This window comes from Eschrichtius robustus, chromosome 1 (genome assembly GCF_028021215.1).
Source record: "Eschrichtius robustus isolate mEscRob2 chromosome 1, mEscRob2.pri, whole genome shotgun sequence".
NCBI lineage: Eukaryota > Metazoa > Chordata > Mammalia > Artiodactyla > Eschrichtiidae > Eschrichtius > Eschrichtius robustus.
In genome coordinates this window covers 149,899,049-149,917,235 of record NC_090824.1, presented here as the reverse complement: position 1 = coordinate 149,917,235, position 18,187 = coordinate 149,899,049, and the positions used below count along the sequence as shown (strand labels likewise).

Sequence of the window (18,187 nt, the reverse complement as noted above, 5' to 3'; positions counted from 1 at the left end):
GCTCCAGGAAGTGCTTGGTTCCTAATAGATGCTCACTCAACACTTGCTGATTGATTGCTTGTCAATTTCGTCTAACAAACTGGAATCCAAGCAGCTTATAAAGAAATCACATAGCATCAGGGCTGTTAGAAGTTAACCCAGAAGAGAGATCAGAACTCCCAGAGCAAGGAAAGGGTTCTAATGGGTCCCAGAGGCAGGTGGCTGATGGTTCTTGGGAATTAACACAAACTACAGGTTTCTTGGTAACCAGGGGGCCATGGGCAGTAGGTCGTCGATTAAACAAATGGTCTTTATTTTGTGAAATTTCTGGGTGTTGCTCCAACATTAAAAAGAGGCGCTCTGTCTAATGAACCTCCAAGTTCTTGGGTGGGGAGCTCTTTCCCCTTGACACTGGGAGGAGACAACCCCCTCCAAGAGCAGGAGCTGTGACATCCCTGCTCCATGTCAGGCCCAGATGGGGTCCAAATGGCTGCAGTGGTCCCCATTATGATGGTGTGGTGCCCTTGCTGTGCCCCCAGACTGGGAGGTAGGAAGGGCCAGGTCTGGCTCACACCTGCAGGAGTGGGGAAGCTGTTGGGCTGCCAGCAGGATTGGGGTGGGGGCTAAAGCTTGAAGAGGCAAGGTTGTAGAGAGCAGGTACCCATGCTGGCATGATAGGGGTCCCCTGCAGAGGGGTCACTGCACCCCCATGGAGCCTGGGCAGCTCCACCAGTGAGGTAGCTGCTCTGTATCAGACTCACAGACTCACTGTACAGCTGTCACACTTTCATGTCCCCACCCAGGGTTTTGCAACCACACAGGGATGAGGCCCAGGACTGAATGATTTGTTAGCACTCACTTGGGGAGATGCAGCCACCCGCCAGAACTGCATTTACCAGCGACCTTTGACACTGTCCACAGCTGTGGTCGGCAGGCTGCAGTTCCTTGCAGCCAAGTCCCAGGCAAGTGGTGTGACCACTGCAGAAGAAAAGGACACAGCCTCCCTCTGTCAGCCCTCGAGGACTGGTTTTTGTCTTTTACTTCACAGACAGCTTAAAATTGTTATGGAAGAACATTTTATTAAACATATTCAACTCACTTCCAATGAAATGCTTAATTTTTCATTTACAGTGGTGTCCAATGTTTGTCTTCTGTTCTTTTTTTTTTCTTTTCTTTCAAACCAGCACCAAAAAGTAAAACAAAAATACCATGGGTACAGTACGTAATGTAAGTTAGCTAATGGAAAATATATACATTTGACTCTGAAATGAAGAAAAGAGAACAAAGCAATGATATTACTGCCATTGAGGATCTTTCCCTGTGTTCTGATAATATCAAGCCATGGTCAACTGAGAGGGTTTCATTTGCACCAATGAAAATAGCACCATAAGATTGTGAGACTCTGTAGTTAGTAACACATTTGTGCAACCAAAAAGGTACAGTACTTGAGTGACAGTACAGGGTATTGTTAACCATAAAGAAACATCACTGTTGTAATGACAGGGTTTCATTGTCTTCTGTACAAAGTGGAGCAAGAGTGCTATGGTGGCTTCACTGAAATTGATCATTGCTTGTGCCGTGAACAGAAGGCGGGCTGGTGAATTTCAGAGTGACAGTGCCAGCATGAGCTAAAAGAGCTCAGAAAGACCTAAACTTTGGGGAACCAAAGGGATGTTTAACAATAACTGAATCAGTCATTTGCATTCTGAGGGTGTGGGGCCCTTGCCAGGGGCGTCCAGTTGATACCGTCAAGGTGGCCAGGGGGGAGATTCAGAGGCACCAGGCAACAGGCTCGCCTCTGGGCATGTGCACATGCTTGCCCAGCTCAGGTGGGCCCGTGGTTCCCATGCAGACAGTAAGCAAGGCTGCCCCGGCTTCCTTAGCTTGCTGCCCCGACTCTGCTCCTCAGCCCCCAAGGCTGAGAGCTTTCTGTTCATCTGTGGTAAAGTACAGCCCATTTGGGGCTGGGGGAAAACTGAGCCCTAGCTCCCCAAGACTTTGAGGGGCCTGGGGAGTCTGCTCGCGGCCAAGCTGGAGCAGGGAGGACAGCGTTCTGCACAGGCCCTGGGCAGCCGCTGGAGGTTACCTTGCAGGTGAGCTGCCCCAGTCTGGTACCCTCTGGGGTCTTTCCACAGAACACCTAAGGAGTTTTCTCAACACTTCTCACAGATTCAAGTGGAACTGAATAGATTCCCTGCCATCCCTACCACTTTTCTGCCTCTGGGGCAGTAAAAAATCACAAACCAAAACACAGCCCATAAGACGGGCTTGGGGTGGCAGTGTTTCTTTTTCTTTCTGATTTAAGCTGACTCTAAAGTTGTGACATCAAAAACTCAAACACAGATACATAAACACAGCACCAGTAAATCAAGAAGCACTGGGAGATGATCCCATGGAGATTAGCCTAAGTAAGATCCCCTCTGAAATAAGGGAGGAGAGGGTGGGTTTCTCATGATAAAGTCCTTGAATATAAGCACCCATCAAAGGCCCACCAAGTTGGTCAGCAGACCAGACCTCCCAGCATGTCGGGTCCCCTCCGCCCAGCTCCCGGGCAGGCAGGGTCGTACCATCTTCTGTGCTTTCACAGAGGACACTCTTTTCATCTCCCTGGGCTCCAGAGAGGGCACAGTTCTGTTTTGAGGGGTGAGGTGTCTGTAGGAGGCAAATACCTTCTTCCGGATTTTCTGAGTGTCATTCTTGCCCCACTAAGACGGGTCAACAACGACAGCATGACAATGACGAACATTGCAAGGTCTGGGCCACGGAAAGGCTGGGTGCGTATGTGGCCATCCTGGCCAGGGGCCACTCCTCCACCCATCCTGGCACTAGGCTGAGCAGTCCTGGAGGAAACCTGCCCCGTGCCAGGGTGAAGCTCCAGGCCTGAGCCTGAGTCTTCAGAGGTTCTAAGAAGAAGCAACTTCAGATAGATGGCCAAGGTCAATGGGAAGCCATCTCTAAGGTGCAAAGCTTTATGAAGTACTGGCTAGAGCAGAGGTCCCCAGAAGCAGAGGGGGAGCCCCTCCACCCCTCCCAAAGCTGCCCTGAGCTCACCTCTATGCCAGGAAGCAATCCCAAGGCCAAAATTAGCACGTGCCTCCTCTCACAGCACCTTGAAGAGAGGCTCTTCTGTTTCCCTGTGTGGGGGACAACAGAGATCTGAAAACTAGATACGTCCCCAAACCCAAGCCCTTCTGGAATGTTCTCCCCCACGTAGGTGGTATGCAGAACTACACAGCCCTAGCGTCCTTTTTAGTTCACACAGACTCAGACTCTCAGGGACAAGACCTCCAAGGAAAAGCCGCGATCTAGAGAGCACGTTCCCTGACAGGATGGAGGGGCCAAGTGCTGGTCCTTGTGGTGTCAAGGGGGCTCCAGCAGCCCGGCCTCTCCAGAGAAGCCTCCTTCCATCCAGGGTGTCACGGGCTTTCAGAATAAAGCCTGCTTTAAAGTAAAACGTCTCAGTTTTTGGATATCCTCCCCCTCCCCCGATACATCCAAGACAGGGGCGCCTGTGACGTCTCTCTTGACGATTTCTGTCAGAGGTGTTCCCTTTGAGGTACGTGGAACCTTAGAAATTACAATTATTTTGTGACTCATGCCTATTTTTTCCTTACCGTAGAAAGCCATCCAGTGGCTGTTAACAATATATTAAGTATAAAAGCACTAAGCAAACGTCAAGTCCACTCTCAGGTTCTAAGCAATTGGATTCTTGGGACAGCCTCCTGGGTGAGCCGCCGTGTGCTTTGGGGGTCCCAGCCGCAGGACTGGTGTGCTCTCGGGTGGGTGGGCTTTCAACTAGCCATGTCGTCAGGACTCAGACCTCATGTCAGAGCATCGCGGGACCACTGGCCGCCTGTCATGAACTTGGTGGCGGCAGTGGCTGGCGCATCTTGTTCGCATAGAAGTCCCTGCATGTCTGGCAGCAGCGCTGGTACCACCGCATGTCCTGGCAGAGGTTCTTTTCTCGGATGACCCTGCAATACACTGTCCACTGGTCCCGTGTGCATTTGTAGGTCAGAGCAGCTAAGGGGACAGTGGAGAGAGAAAGCCCAGAGGTTATGTGTGGCCTGGGGACGTCATCATGCACACAGAGATGGCCTGCACTCTGATATAGTCGGGGCTGCCCTTACCCATGTGTACACTGGAGCCTTGCACAGACCGGGGAAATCATGCCCCTGCCAGGGCCACTGTGGATGTGGCTTTCTTTTACAAGGGACATACTCTGGGTCCAACCTGACCACTTGGCAGAGTTCAGTGGTCTGGCTGCCTCCTCAGGGCGAGGGCACTGCCCCCCCCGCTTCTGAGCTAAGTGGTGTGTACTGTTATTTTATGGCAGAGGACGTTATCTGTTGGCATTGATAAAACAGAATGGCACAGGGCAGTGGATATCAAAGGGCCCACAAAAGCACAAGGTCACAGCACAAGCAGGTGGCCTGAATCTCCTTCAGGCACTTGGTAGTGCAGAGAGATGGTCCAGCCTGAGGGCATGCAAAAGCCTGGTGTACACCTATGCAAGCTCAAAGACCCTCCCAGTGAAGCTGCTTGGAAATTCCCTTCATGTTGGTGGCATTCTAGCATTAGGGAAAGGGGCATTGGGTGGGGAAAAAGTTCCCTAGGAATTTCTAATTGGAAAAGCAGAAACTCTGCTCAATAGAATCATCAGATCAGTGCTAGATATTCTTCTTTTTGTGCCACCACTGGCCGGGGATGTGGCCTGGTAAAGGGCTGGGTTTGGAACACTCGGGTCCAAGCTGCTCACACAAAAGCTCCCTGCCGAATTAAAGACTCCAACCTGTCAACACCTCTGTTTTCTTCTCAAGCATTAGCTTGAGGAACATTCCATGCACACATCACCAAGATTTCATGAATGACACCCCCAGATCCTTCATTTCCTGAAGGATGCACCTCCCTTTGCCTCCTTCATGCACAGGAATCCCAAAACACTTGAGGAACATTCTCCCGTGTTCCTCATTTGTTGGCAGAGGGGCTCAAGTGTTTGAGACCACAGTAAACAAACAGCTTTTTCATGACAAGGATGAAATTCCATCTCTGAAACCTCAGATCCTCTACAAAACTGACACGTTAGCCTCTCCAGTACTCAAATAAGCCCCAAGGAGGGGGTTTTCTGGCTTATAGAACTCCCACTGCTAGTGGGGACTTGCTGGCCAGGGGATGCAGCAGCCCTAGGAGCTGGGGGCCAGCAGAGGCACTCACCGAGGCGAGGGGAAGTGATGGTGTTCACGTTGATCTTGTCATTGCAGACTTCTTGGTGGCACTGTTTGTAGGCTGCCGGCTTGGAGAGGGTTGGGCACTCATTGCCATGGCGCCCGGTGACCTTGTGCATGCACTGCACCACACGGGACTGCAGGCCCTTCCCACAGGTCGACGAGCACTGCCAGAGACAGGGAGAGCTGAGCTGAGGACAGCTGAGCTAGGGGCCTAACCCGGGCTGAGGGGCTTTGACAATGGCCTCACATCATAGCACCCTTGGGCCAGGCCCCTGCATGTCGTTCCTACGTGCTTGAAATAATTGCAGGACAAGAGGGCTTGGCTGCATACCAGCTGCCTGATGGAAAACTGTTTCAAGATGTTAGGGACTGCATGTTTGTGTCTCCCCAACATTTACATGTTGAAGCCCTAACCCCCAGTGGGATGGCATTTGAAGGTAGGTCCTTTGGGAGGTAATTGGGTTTAAATGAGGTCATGAGGGTGGGGCCCCCATGATGAGATTAGTGTCCTTATAAGAAGAAGAGAGATCAGAGTTCTCTCCCTCCACCACATGAGGACACATGACAAGTCAGCCATCTGCAAGCCAGGAAGTTGTCCCTCATCAAGAACCAAATATGCCAGCACCTTGACCTCAAACTTCTCAGCCTCCAGAACTGTGAGAAATAAACGTCTTGTTGTTTAAGCCACCCAGCCTGTGGTATTTTGTTACAGCAGCCTGAGCTAAGACACAATTGTTGAAATATTAGTTTATGCTGGTTGCATTTCACCTCCCACCCTCTCATGCCTGTTCCAAGCAGAGAACCATCTGGGTTTTGAAATTCTCCAGGTAGCAGGGTGGCTTGCTGGCACCCAGGAGGGACTGGGCCTGATGGCCACAGGGATCTCCCTGGCACTTTGTGCCATGTGAGGCTCCCGGGCCTTTGTCCAGCCCTGGGTGTGGAGAGGAGCCCAATAATGATGGGGCTGAATTTCCACAAGCCTGGAGGGTCGGGGGTCAGAATTAAGTAAAGTTAGAGAAGATGAAGAAGTGCAACCTTTCTTGCATAACGGACTCATGGACTAATATTGGGGCTAACAGTTTTAATTTAGACACCCAACCCCTAGTTCTTGGCATTTCCAGCATTTGCAGATGTGGGTGTGCTAAAACCAAACCAATGTATTTAGTTCAGCAGACCATCCTGCATTCCCAGTGAGTGGCCTTCTAAGACTTTACTATGCGTTCTGTCTCCTGCTCTTCTTCCCATTCCTCTTCCGGCTCCTTTAAAGTGTTTGACAGGGAACCTGCTAGGTATCCAGCACCACTCCCTCATCCTGCTTGCTAGCCCCTCGGCCCTTGCTTGTTTTCCGGGGAGCCCTTGGAACCATCTCTCCATTAAGTTGGTCTCCTCCCAGCCAGAGAGCCTGGTCCACATGCACACTCTCTCCATCTGGGGTCCCCCAGCATGCTCACAACCCATGCTTTACGGGGTTCTGAGAGCACTCTGCAAAACTTTGATAAAGCAAAGATCACAGGTGTAGTAGCCCAGCTGGAGTTAACACTGGCACCTCAGGGTAGTGAGAGGGGAGCAGGGTCTTTCCTCTGAATGCCACATGTGGTGAGAATGCCAGGTGCCATCTGGATCACGTGCCTCCCTCTCTCTTCCCCTTGGGTCTGACCATGGCCTGTGCTGGAGGAAGGGCCTTCTCTGGGGGTCTGTGAGGGGTTACCCTGCACAGGCTCAGCGTGGATCCTTTCATCCATGAGAAGTGGCCATCATCTGCGCTCCCAAAGGGGCTTTTGCGCCTCAGGTGAATTCCTCTGCTTTCTAGTCTAACAAGCAGGATCACATTTTTTTCACTTTAGAAGGATAAAGAGCTCAGAGGGCATGGTGCTCTGATGGGGCCCAGTCTTTTCAAATCACGAAAGAGGTAGGAAAACCACAAGTGCCCCATCGCCTCCGCTGCCAACCCCCACCACCCGCCTTGAGAGCCCTGGCATGTTCAAACCAGAATGGGCTCTCCCTGACAGGCAAGGTTGTGTGCCTGGCTCCATATCCATCTTCTGGATAAATCCATCAAGGGCTGCTCACAGCCTTGAGAATCCTTCGTGCATGATAAATGCACACTTCTGGGTTCCACCCCAGACCTCAGGAGTTGGTACTGGAGCATTTGGAAATTTGAGGGGTGCTGCAGTGGAAGAATGATGTCACATGAGGAGGTTCCCACCAACTGGAGACCTGGAACATGGGACAAGTGTCATAGCAACGTGACTTCCACCTGGAGGGCGTCTCGGAGGGAGTGGCTTCACGTTGGGATCTGCTGCATGGGATTACCTGGAGAGCGTTGAAAGGTCTTGATGTCCCAGACCAATCAATCAGTATCCCTGGAGGATGCACTGGGCATCAGTATTTTTCAAAGCTCTCCAGGTGACTGCAACAAGCAGCCAGAGCTGAGAAACTCTGACTTACCCTGAACTTCTCCCCTGTGTCCTGTGTAGAGCGTGAGGAGCTCTCTTTTCTTACGATGAAGTAGTCAAGTATTTGTATACAAATGTGTAATTAAGCAAGAACAGACATCCACCTGCAGCCCCAATTGCTGAGTTTATATACGGGTGATAGGTGTGCTCAAATACAAGAGATGAAGCCTGTCACTCAAAATTATTCTTGGAAAAGAATAAGTTGCCTTATAATTAAGTAACAACAAAACCTCTCATAGTTCAGGGGCGGGGTAAGGGATACCCTCAATTATTTGTAGCAAGATCACTTGGGGGTTAAAAGAAAAAGGGACACAAAGAAATTAAACTCTCTTCTCCTGGAAGTAGGACACCATAATCATAAATGAGGAAGGATGGTGTAAGAAACTTTTAAAGATCTCTTGAAAAATAATCTGGTAGGAATTGGTTCAAGATGGCAGAGTAGAAGGACGTGCACTCACTCCCTCTTGTGAGAGCACTGGAATCACAACTAATTGCGGAACAATCATCGACAGGAAGACACTGGAACTCATCAAAAAAGATACCCCACATCCAAAGACAAAGGAGAAGCCACAGTGAGACGGTAGGAGGGGTGCAATCACAATAAAATCAAATCCCATAACTGCTGGGTGGGTGACTCACAAACTGGAGAACAATTATACCACAGAAGTCCATCCACTGGAGTGAAGGTTCTGAGCCCGTCAGGCTTCCCAACCTGGGGGTCTGGCAACGGGAGGAGGAATTCCCAGAAAATCAGACTTTGAAGGCTAGTGGGATTTGATTGCAGGACTTCGACAGGACTGGGGGAAAAAGAGACCTCACTCTTGGAGGGCACACACAAAGTAGTGTGCATACCAGGACCCAGGGGGAAGGAGCAGTGACCCCATAGGAGACTGAAACAGACGTACCTGCTAGTGTTGGAAGGTCTCCAGCAGAGGTGGCGGGGCAGCTGTGGTTCACTGTGGGGACAAGGACACTGACACCAGAAGTTCTGGGAAGTACTCCCTGGAGTCCACCATTAGCCCCACCAAAGAGCCTGTAGGCTCCAGTGCTGGGTCACCTCAGGCCAAACAACCAACAGGGAGGGAACTCAGCCCCACCCATCAGCAGACAAGTGGATTAAAGTTTTACTGAGCTCTGCCCACCAGAGCAACAACCAGCTCTATCCACCACCAGTCCCCCCTATCAGGAAGCTTTCACAAGCCTCTTAGATAGCCTCATCCACCAGAGGGCAGACAGCAGAAGCAAGAAGAACTACAATCCTGCAGCCTGTAGAGTGAAAACCACATTCACAGAAAATGAAAAGGCAGAGTACTATGTACCAGATGAAGGAACAAGATAAAACTCCAGAAAAACAACTAAATGCAGTGGAGATAGGCAACCTTCCAGAAAAAGAATTCAGAATAATGATAGTGAAGATGATCCAGGACCTCAGAAAAAGAATGGAGGCAAAGATTGAGAAGATGCAAGAAATGTTTAACAAAGACCTAGAAGAAATAAAGAACACACAAACAGAGATGAACAATACAATAACTGAAATGAAAAATACACTGGAAGGAATCAATAGCAGAATAACTGAGGCAGATGAATGGATAAGTGACTGGGATGACAGAATGGTGGAAATCACTGCCATGGAACAGAATAAAGAAAAAATAATGAAAAGAAATGAAGACAGCCTAAGAGACCTCTGGGACAACATTAAATGCACCAACATTTGCATTATAGGTGTCACAGAAGGAGAAGAGAGAGAGAAAGGACCCGAGAAAATACTTGAAGAGGTTATAGTTGAAAACTTCCCTAACATGGGAAAGAGAAAAGCCACCCAAGTCCAGGAAGCACAGAGAGTCCCAGGCAGGATAAACCCAAGGAGAAACATGCCAAGACACATAGTAATCAAATTGACAAAAATTAAAGACAAAGAAAAATTATTAAAACCAACAAGGGAAAAATGACAAATAACATACAAGGGAACTCCCATAAGGTTAACAGCTGATTTCTCAGCAGTAACTCTACAAGCCAGAAGGGAGTGGCACAATATATTTAAAGTGATGAAAGGGAAGAACCTACAAGTAAGATTACTCTACCTGGCAAGGATCTCATTCAGATTCGATGAAGAAATCAAAAGCTTTACAGACAAGCAAAAGCTAAGAGAATTCAGCACCACCAAACCAGCTGTACAACAAATGCTAAAGAAAATTCTCTAAGTGGGAAAAACAAGAGAAGAAAAGGACCTACAAAAACAAACCCAAAACAATTAAGAAAATGGTAATAGGCACATACATACCAATAATTACCTTAAACATGAATGGATTAAATGCTCCAACCAAAAGACACAGGCTTGCTGAATGGATACAAAAACAAGACCCATATATATGCTGTCTACAAGAGACCCACTTCAGACCTAGGAACACATACAGACTGAAAGTGAGGGGATGGAAAAAGATATTCCATGCAAATGGAGACCAAAAGAAAGCTGGAGTAGCAATACTCATATCAGACAAAATAGACTTTAAAATAAAGACTTTTACAAGAGACAAAGAAGGACACTACATAATGACCAAGGGATCAATCCAAGAAAAGGATATAACAATTATAAATATATACCAACATAGGAGCACCTCAATACATAAGGCAACTGCTAAGAGCTATAAAAGAGGAAATCGACAGTAACACAATAATAGTAGGGGACTTTAACTCCTCACTTACACCAATGGACAAATAATCCACACAGAAAATTAATAAGGAAACAAAAGCTTTAAATGAAACAATAGACCAGACAGATTTAATTGATATTTACAGGACATTCCATCCAAAAACAGCAGATTACACTTTCTTCTCAAGTGCACACAGAATATTCTCCAGGATAGATCACATCTTTGGTCACAAATCAAGCCTCAGTAAATTTAAGAAAATTGAAATTATATCAAGCATCTCTTCTGACCACAATGCTATGAGATTAGAAATCAGTTACAGGGAAAAAAATGTAAAAAACACAAACACATGGAGGCTAAACAATACATTACTAAGTAACCAAGAGATCACTGAAGAAATCAAAGAGGAAATAAAAAAATACCTAGAGACAAATGACAACGAAAAGACAATGATTCAAAACCTATGGGATGCAGCAAAAGCAGTTCTGAGAGGGAAGTTTATAGCAATAAAATCTTACCTAAAGAGACAAGAAAAATCTCAAAAAAGCAATCTAACTTTACACCTAAAGGAACTAGAGAAAGAAGAACAAACAAAATCCAACGTTGGTAGAAGAAAAGAAATCATAAACATCAGAGCAGAAATAAATGAAATAGAAACAAAGAAAACAATAGCAAAGATCAATAAAACCAAAAGCTGGTTCTTTGAGAAGATAAACAAAATGGATAAACCTTTAGCCAGACTCATCAAGAAAAAGAGGGAGAGGACTCAAATCAATAAAATTAGAAATGAAAACGGAGAAGTTACAACAGACACCGCAGAAATACAAAGCATCATGAGAGACTACTACAAGCAACTGTATGCCAATAAAATGGACAACCAGGAAGAAATGGACAAATTCTTAGAAAGGTATAATCTTCCAAGACTGAACCAGGAAGAAATAGAAAATATGAACAGACCAATCAGAAGTAATGAAATTGAGACTGTGATTAAAAATCTTCCAACAAACAAAAGCCCTGGACCATATGGCTTCACAGATGAATTCTATCAAACATTTAGAGAAGAGCTAACACCCATCCTTCTCAAACTCTTCCAAAAAACTGCAGAGGAAGGAACACTTCCAAACATTCTATGAGGCCACCATCACCCTGATACCAAAACCAGACAAAGATACTACAAAAAAAGAATATTACAGACCAATATCACTGATGAATATAGATGCAAAAATCCTCAACAAAATACTAGCAAACAGAATCCAACAGCACATTAAAAGGATCATACACCGTGATCAAGTGGGATTTATCCCAGGGACGCAAGGATTCTTCAGTATACTCAAATCAATCAATGTGATATGCCATAGTAACAAATTGAAGAATAAAAACCATATGATCATCGCAATAGGTGCAGAAAAATCTTTTGACAAAATTCAACACCTATTTATGATAAAAACTCTCCAGAAAGTGGGCATAGAGGGAACCTACCTCAACATAATAAAGGTCATATATGACAAACCCACAGCAAACATCATTCTCAATGGTGAAAAACTGAAAGCATTTCCTCTAAGATCAGGAAAAAGACAAGGATGTCCACTGTCGCCACTATTATTCAACATAGTTTTGGAAGTCCTAGCCATGGCAATCAGAGATGAAAAAGAAATGAAAAGAATCCAAATTGGAAAAGAAGAAGTAAAAATGTCACTGTTTGCAGATGACATAGTAATATACATAGATAATCCTAAAGATGCCACCAGAAAACTACTAGAGCTCATCAATGAATTTGGTAAAGTTGCAGGATACAAAATTAATGCACAGAAATCTCTTGCATCCCTATACGCTAACAATGAAAGATCAGAAAGAGAAATTAAGGAAACAATCCCATCTACCATTGCAATGAAAAGAATAAAATACCTAGGAATAAACCTACCTAAGGAAGTAAAAGATCTGTACTCAGAAAATTATAAGACACTGATGAAAGAAATCAAAGATGACACAAATGGATGGAGAGATATACCATGTTCTTGGATTGGAAGAATCAATATTGTGAAAATGACTATACAACCCAAAGCAATCTACAGATTCAATGCAATCCCTGTCAAATTACCAATGGCATTTTTTACAGAACTAGAACAAAAAATCCTAAAATTTGTATGGAGACACAGAAGACCCCAAATAGCCAAAGCAAACTTGAGGGAAAAAAACGGAGCTGGAGGAGTCAGACTCCCTGACTTCAGACTATACTACAAACCGACAGTAATCAAGACAATATGGTACTGGCACAAAAACAGAAATATAGATCAGTGGAACGGGATAGAAAGCCCAGAAACAAACCCACACACCTATGGTCAACTAATCTATGACAAAGGAGGCAAGGATATGCAATGGAGAAAAGACAGTCTCTTCAATAAGTGCTGCTGGGAAAACTGGATAGCTACATGTAAAAGCATGAAATTAGAACACTCCCTAACAGCATCCACAAAAATAAACTCAAAATGGATTAAAGATCTAAATGTAAGACCGGACACTATAAAACTCTTAGAGGAAAACATAGGAAGAACACTCTTTGACATAAATCCCAGCAAGATCTTTTTTGACCCACCTCCTAGAATAATGGAAATAAAAACAAAAATAAACAAATGGGACCTAAAGAAACTTAAAAGCTTTTGCACAGCAAAGGAGACTATAGACAAGATGAAAAGACAACCCTCAGAATGGGAGAAAATATTTGCAAACGAATCAACGGACAAAGGATTAATCTCCAAAATATATATGCAGCTCAAGTTTACAAAAAACAAATAACCCAATCAAAAAATGGGTAGAAGACCTAAACAGACATTTCTCCAAAGAAGGCATACATATGGCCAAGAGGCACATGAAAAGCTGCTCAACATCACTAATTATTAGAGAAATGCACATCAAAACTACAATGACGTATCACCTCACACCAGTTAGAATGGGCATCATCAGCAAATCTACAAACAACAAATGCTGGAGAGGGTGTGGAGAAAAGGGAACCCTCTTGCACTGTTGATGGGAGTGCAAATTGATACAGCCACTATGGAGAACAGTATGGAGGTGCCTTAAAAACTAAAAATAGAATTACAATATGACCCAGCAATCCCACTACTGGGCATAAACCCAGAGAAAACCGTAATTCAAAATGACACATGCACCCCACTGTTCATTGCAGCAGTATTTACAATAGCCAGGTCATGGAAGCAACCTAAATGCCCACCGACAGATGAATGGTTAAAGAAGATGTGGTACATATATGAAATGGAATATTACTCAGCCATAAAAAGTAACGAAATTGGGTCATTTGTAGAGACACGGATGGACCTAGAGACTGTCATACAGAGTGAAGCAAGTCAGAAAGAGAAAAACAAATATTGTATATTAACGCATATATGTGGAATCTAGAAAAATGGTACAGATGAACTGGTTTTCAAGGCAGAAATAGAGACCCAGATGTAGAGAACAAACGTATGGACACCAAGGGGGAAAAGCGGGGCGCTGGCGGGGATGGTGATGGTGGGATGAATTGGGAGATTGGGATTGACATATATACACTAATATGTATAAGATAGATAACTAATAAGAACCTGCTGTATAAAAAAATAAATGAATAAAATAAAATTCAAAAAAAAAAAAAGAAAGAAAAGTAATCTGGTAAGTGGCTATACCCAGAGACTGGGGGTCCACACCAGCAGGGTAAGTGAAGGAAATGGCCAAGGGTCCTAATGCAGTGCAAAATCCTACGAATGTAAATCAAAGTCTTGCCTATGCAAAGTCATGCCAACCCAGAGCAACATCATGCCATAGCTTGCAAGGGAATATCCAAAGAGAACAGCACATTCAAAAAAGGCGGTATCTCAGCAAACCTGGATGGCAGTGCCCTGTACACTCTGGTAAACTGAACAGGGGATTCAGATAGTGGAGTGAGTGATGATGAAGACAGATGCTGCAAATATTAGGATGCACTTTACAAAACTGCTTATATTCAACCGTTTTCGACCCCAAAGAAATAGGAATTTTATCAGGTTCAACTTCATAATATGCTAAAGACAGAAAATAGCAATATTTTTAAATTAAAACATAATATATAAACTTTAAATATGAAATACAACTACATGAATAAGTTACATATTCTAAGTAGGCATTTGACTAGTCCACCTACACCATTAAAGACTTTTATATCTAAATTGGTCGTAAAATTTTTAAAAAGCCCTGCTCCGTGGGAAAGCATGTACGTGAGGCCTTATTTCTGTGACTACTGGGCACTTGGGGAAGAAGGGGCCATGTGTCCTGCTCTTCAGACACCACCAGCCCTTGTCTTCCCATCTTGACTTGGCTCACTGGCGCCACCTGCTGTAGGGGACACACCAGGAAGAAGAGCGGGGTGTCCTCATAGTCCGTCCTGGAGAAAGGGTGCATCCAGGGTGGGGCAGGTGGTGGTGGGGTTTCTGGGTCCCCAGGAAACTCTGCACAGGCTAACAGAGAAGGATCTGGGACTATGGTCTCACTCCCATGGGCCCCCTGACCATGAGGTCTGCAGACTCTGCTGGCGGGGCAATTAGCCTGGCTGGGTCACTTCCTGCCCAGGAACACCAGGTAGGGTTTCAATGTCTTTTGCAGGTGTTGTTATTATTTATGTGAAATCAGAGCAAGGGCTCAATCTGATGGATCTACTAAAACCAAATGCAAAATTGACAAGGTCTCTGGCGGGAAAGGACCAATGACCCTTGTAAAACTCAAGAGTTTGAGGTGACCTCAAAGACTAGTCTCCCCTCTGAAAGTTCTTAGTCTTGTTTAACATGCTCTGGGGTTGGGTGGGGGGGAGAGCATTCATGACACCTCTAGCCTATGCGGGCAGCATGCTTGTTCTGTCTGTGAGCTCACCTGTAGGATTCCATGACAGTGTGGAACATTCCACAACCATCCCAAGGGGCTGATCTTGGCCACTGAGCTTGATGGGGGTCAGTGTCTTGCCCAAGGTCACAGATTAGTGAGTGGCAGAGGAGGGACAGGACCCCAGCTGCCCCATCCCAAGGACCGAATTCCATCTTCCTGTATGAATTAGAGGTTGAACTGGATGGAGCTTCTATGGGAGGCCACGAATCAAAAAACCAGGTCACTGTCCAGCTCCACCATTTCTTCATTATCTTTCCTAGCTTGAGTCACTGGTTTTTAATTTTTCAGTCTGTAAAAAAAAACTGCCTCATGAGATCACGGAGGGTGTCTCCAAAGTTCTTCTGCAGAGACTCAAGCGTCTGTCCTCATGGCTTTCCAACACCTCTGAGAGGCAGGGCTGGGCTAGGTGAGAGGCTGGGGCTGACCCTCAGCTGCTGTCGGGGCCATGTGAGACCCTGCAAACTCTGCCCCTGGGATTAGGTTTTGCAGAATTTTAGCTGCAGTCCTGGGGGCTGCCATTCACACAGCTCTGGGCTGTGAATGGCTTGTGCTCACTTGGAAGAACCTTTGAGAATATCGGGTATTTGCTTAGCCACCTAAGAACGGTGTCTGAGCCAGCCCCACAGAGGCTGCTTCAGAACGTCAGGTGAGGAGACAGGTTACAGAGTAGCACGTACAGAAACCACCCCATTTTTCCCAATACCTGTGTGTGTGTGTGTGTGTGTGTGTGTGTGCACCTATATAAAAGTTGGGAAGACAAACAATTAAAAAAATTTACTGTGCTGTCATCTGGTTTTGTAGGACTAGTTTTTCTCTTCTGTGTCTTCCCAAGCAAGATAGAATTACCTATGTAATTAAAAACAAAAGTGGAAAATTCCACCAATGACCCTTTGGTGCAGCTGCCACCTTCCAGGCCTGCTGCATTTTCATTTGAGCCGAGTTGGTGCCTAGCCTGCCCCTGGCCTAAAATCCATGCATAACTACCCACTCCTTGGCCGGAGTTTCAGCAGGGACAGTGCAGTGGCAACAGGACAGGCCTGTCAGTATGCTGCATCCCCCTTTACTAGCTGTGTGACCTCGGGCAACTTACTTAACCTATACGAGCCCCAGCTTCTTTATTTGTAGCTTGAGGATAATAAAACCTTTCTTGCAGGATGATTTCCAGGATTAGAGACAGCTTAGAGCAGGTGCCTAGCAGGAAGTCTGGGATGGACAAACGCTGCTACTATTATTAACAACAGTCAGCGTAGGGCCAAGAGCAGAGAGAGCTGGCCGGGGGTCCCTGGAGCCCGGGAAGGTGCCCTGAGTCACCTGGCCTGCTTAGCCCTCCCTGGGCTGCCATGCCGGTCACCAGGCAGGTGTGGACATACACATTTGCCAGGAGCACAATTAGAGATTGATTTGGCCCTGAAGACACTGCATCCTCCTGTAACCTGAGCTCGCTGCATTAAGGGTAGCACAGGCACAGACAATGAATCTCACCTCTGTCGGCCTCCCCTCAGCCTCCACTTTAATTCAACAGTGAGGAGACAGCAGTGTCTCCTGATAGCATCGAATTAGCCCCAAGCATCGCTGTGAAGCCATTTTTCAGGCTTTTAAAATCTAAGCAAATAGATGTATTAAAAAACAGATCTGGTCTTCTTTAAAGCACACTGTCACTGTTGGGTAGTTTTTTCAAGCCACTCATGACATTAACATTTAATGTGGTTCCCCGAGACTCAGGAAACCAAGACAAAATGGAGCAGTAATAAATCCGCCAGGAAAGCTCCTTGCCAGGTGACCTGGAGTAAGTGCAGCCCCCTCTCCAGCAAGTGCCTGCAGCTGCACATCACACACAAGGTCTGGGGACCTGCCACCCATCCCACGGGTGGCGATGATGATGATGATGGTGGTGATGGTAGTAGTAACAGCAGCAGGTCCACCTTTTGCCTGCCTCCCGGTGCCGGGCACTGGGCTCACACCCATTCTCATGAGTCCTCATTAATCTTCACACTAACAGCTGCTGTGGCAGGGCCGGGCGCTCAGAACACAGTAGGTGCAGAATACATGTGCACTGACTGCAGGAATAGTGTCTGCAGGGCACAGCACCACCTGCAGAGAGGCGGAGCGTGAGGCTCAGAGGGTCCACGGTCTTCCCCGTGATGTAGCCCCCGGGCCTCCCATCCCGGCTGCTGCCCTGAGGCCTGCACTCCTCTGGGGCCACACGGCTCTCCAGCAGGGAGGAACCAGGCCTCTGTCACCATGTGGAGGCCCAGTCCTGATGACACGCTCCACCACGGCGTGGTAAAATCCACCCAGCTGTAAAATCACGACTATAAATGACACCAGATTCCAAAGGGATGTTTTGAGAATTAGCTAAAGGAAGTTGTAAAAATCTTGGGAAGAGGAAAACGTGACAGGAATGTTTAATACACACATGAGCGCTGGCTCCTACAGAGTGGAGGACAGGCAGGGGCTCCCTGCACAGGCTCTGGGGTGAGCAGGAATAGGGTTAGGGTGAAATAATGCAAAGATGAATCCTCACTGCACAGTGTGCCCACCCTATGCTCTCACAGAGCCACCCTCCGAGGGGCCAGCCTGCCTCTGAGGGGCAGCACGGGACAGCCCCGCATGACAGTCAGGGGGGCAGGGAACCCCCTACGGGAACTTCATTTTCTGCTCGTGTCTGAAAGGTACTGGGCTGGTAAAATGTCAAAAGCTCCCCAAAAGCATTTTTGACAGATTTTCCCCCAAAACTTGGCATGAGCAATGCAAATCTCAGAAGCTGTTGAAACCTGAAATAGTAGGCTTAAACAGTGATGAAAATCCCCACCGTCTTTGCTCCAGCCTTGAAATTGGAAATGCTTTCTTAGACACACACACACACACACACACACACACACACACCCCTTCCCCCTTCAACTCATACTTTCTTTCAAACTGTTTTTGAAATCCTCAAATCCTTGAATCCTATGCTCAGCCTTAGCTTTGG

General features: G+C 46.5%; 1 protein-coding gene across 4 annotated transcripts in view; it reads right to left on the bottom strand.

Moving 5' to 3' along the window:
• Positions 1-3,030: 3,030 nt before the first annotated feature.
• The window catches only part of ADAMTS17 (ADAM metallopeptidase with thrombospondin type 1 motif 17), a 346,090-nt gene continuing 330,933 nt past the window's right edge, over positions 3,031-18,187 (bottom strand). For 3 of the 4 annotated variants that reach the window (XM_068556841.1, XM_068556842.1, XM_068556843.1), the window contains 2 exons: positions 5,194-5,371; positions 3,031-4,002 (listed from right to left, as the gene is read on the bottom strand). In XM_068556841.1, coding sequence (XP_068412942.1) covers positions 3,836-4,002; positions 5,194-5,371 — 345 coding nt within the window. In that variant the 3' untranslated portion in view covers positions 3,031-3,835. The remainder of the gene's footprint in view (positions 4,003-5,193; positions 5,372-18,187) is intronic. The other variant, XR_011075535.1, reaches the window with a different exon arrangement.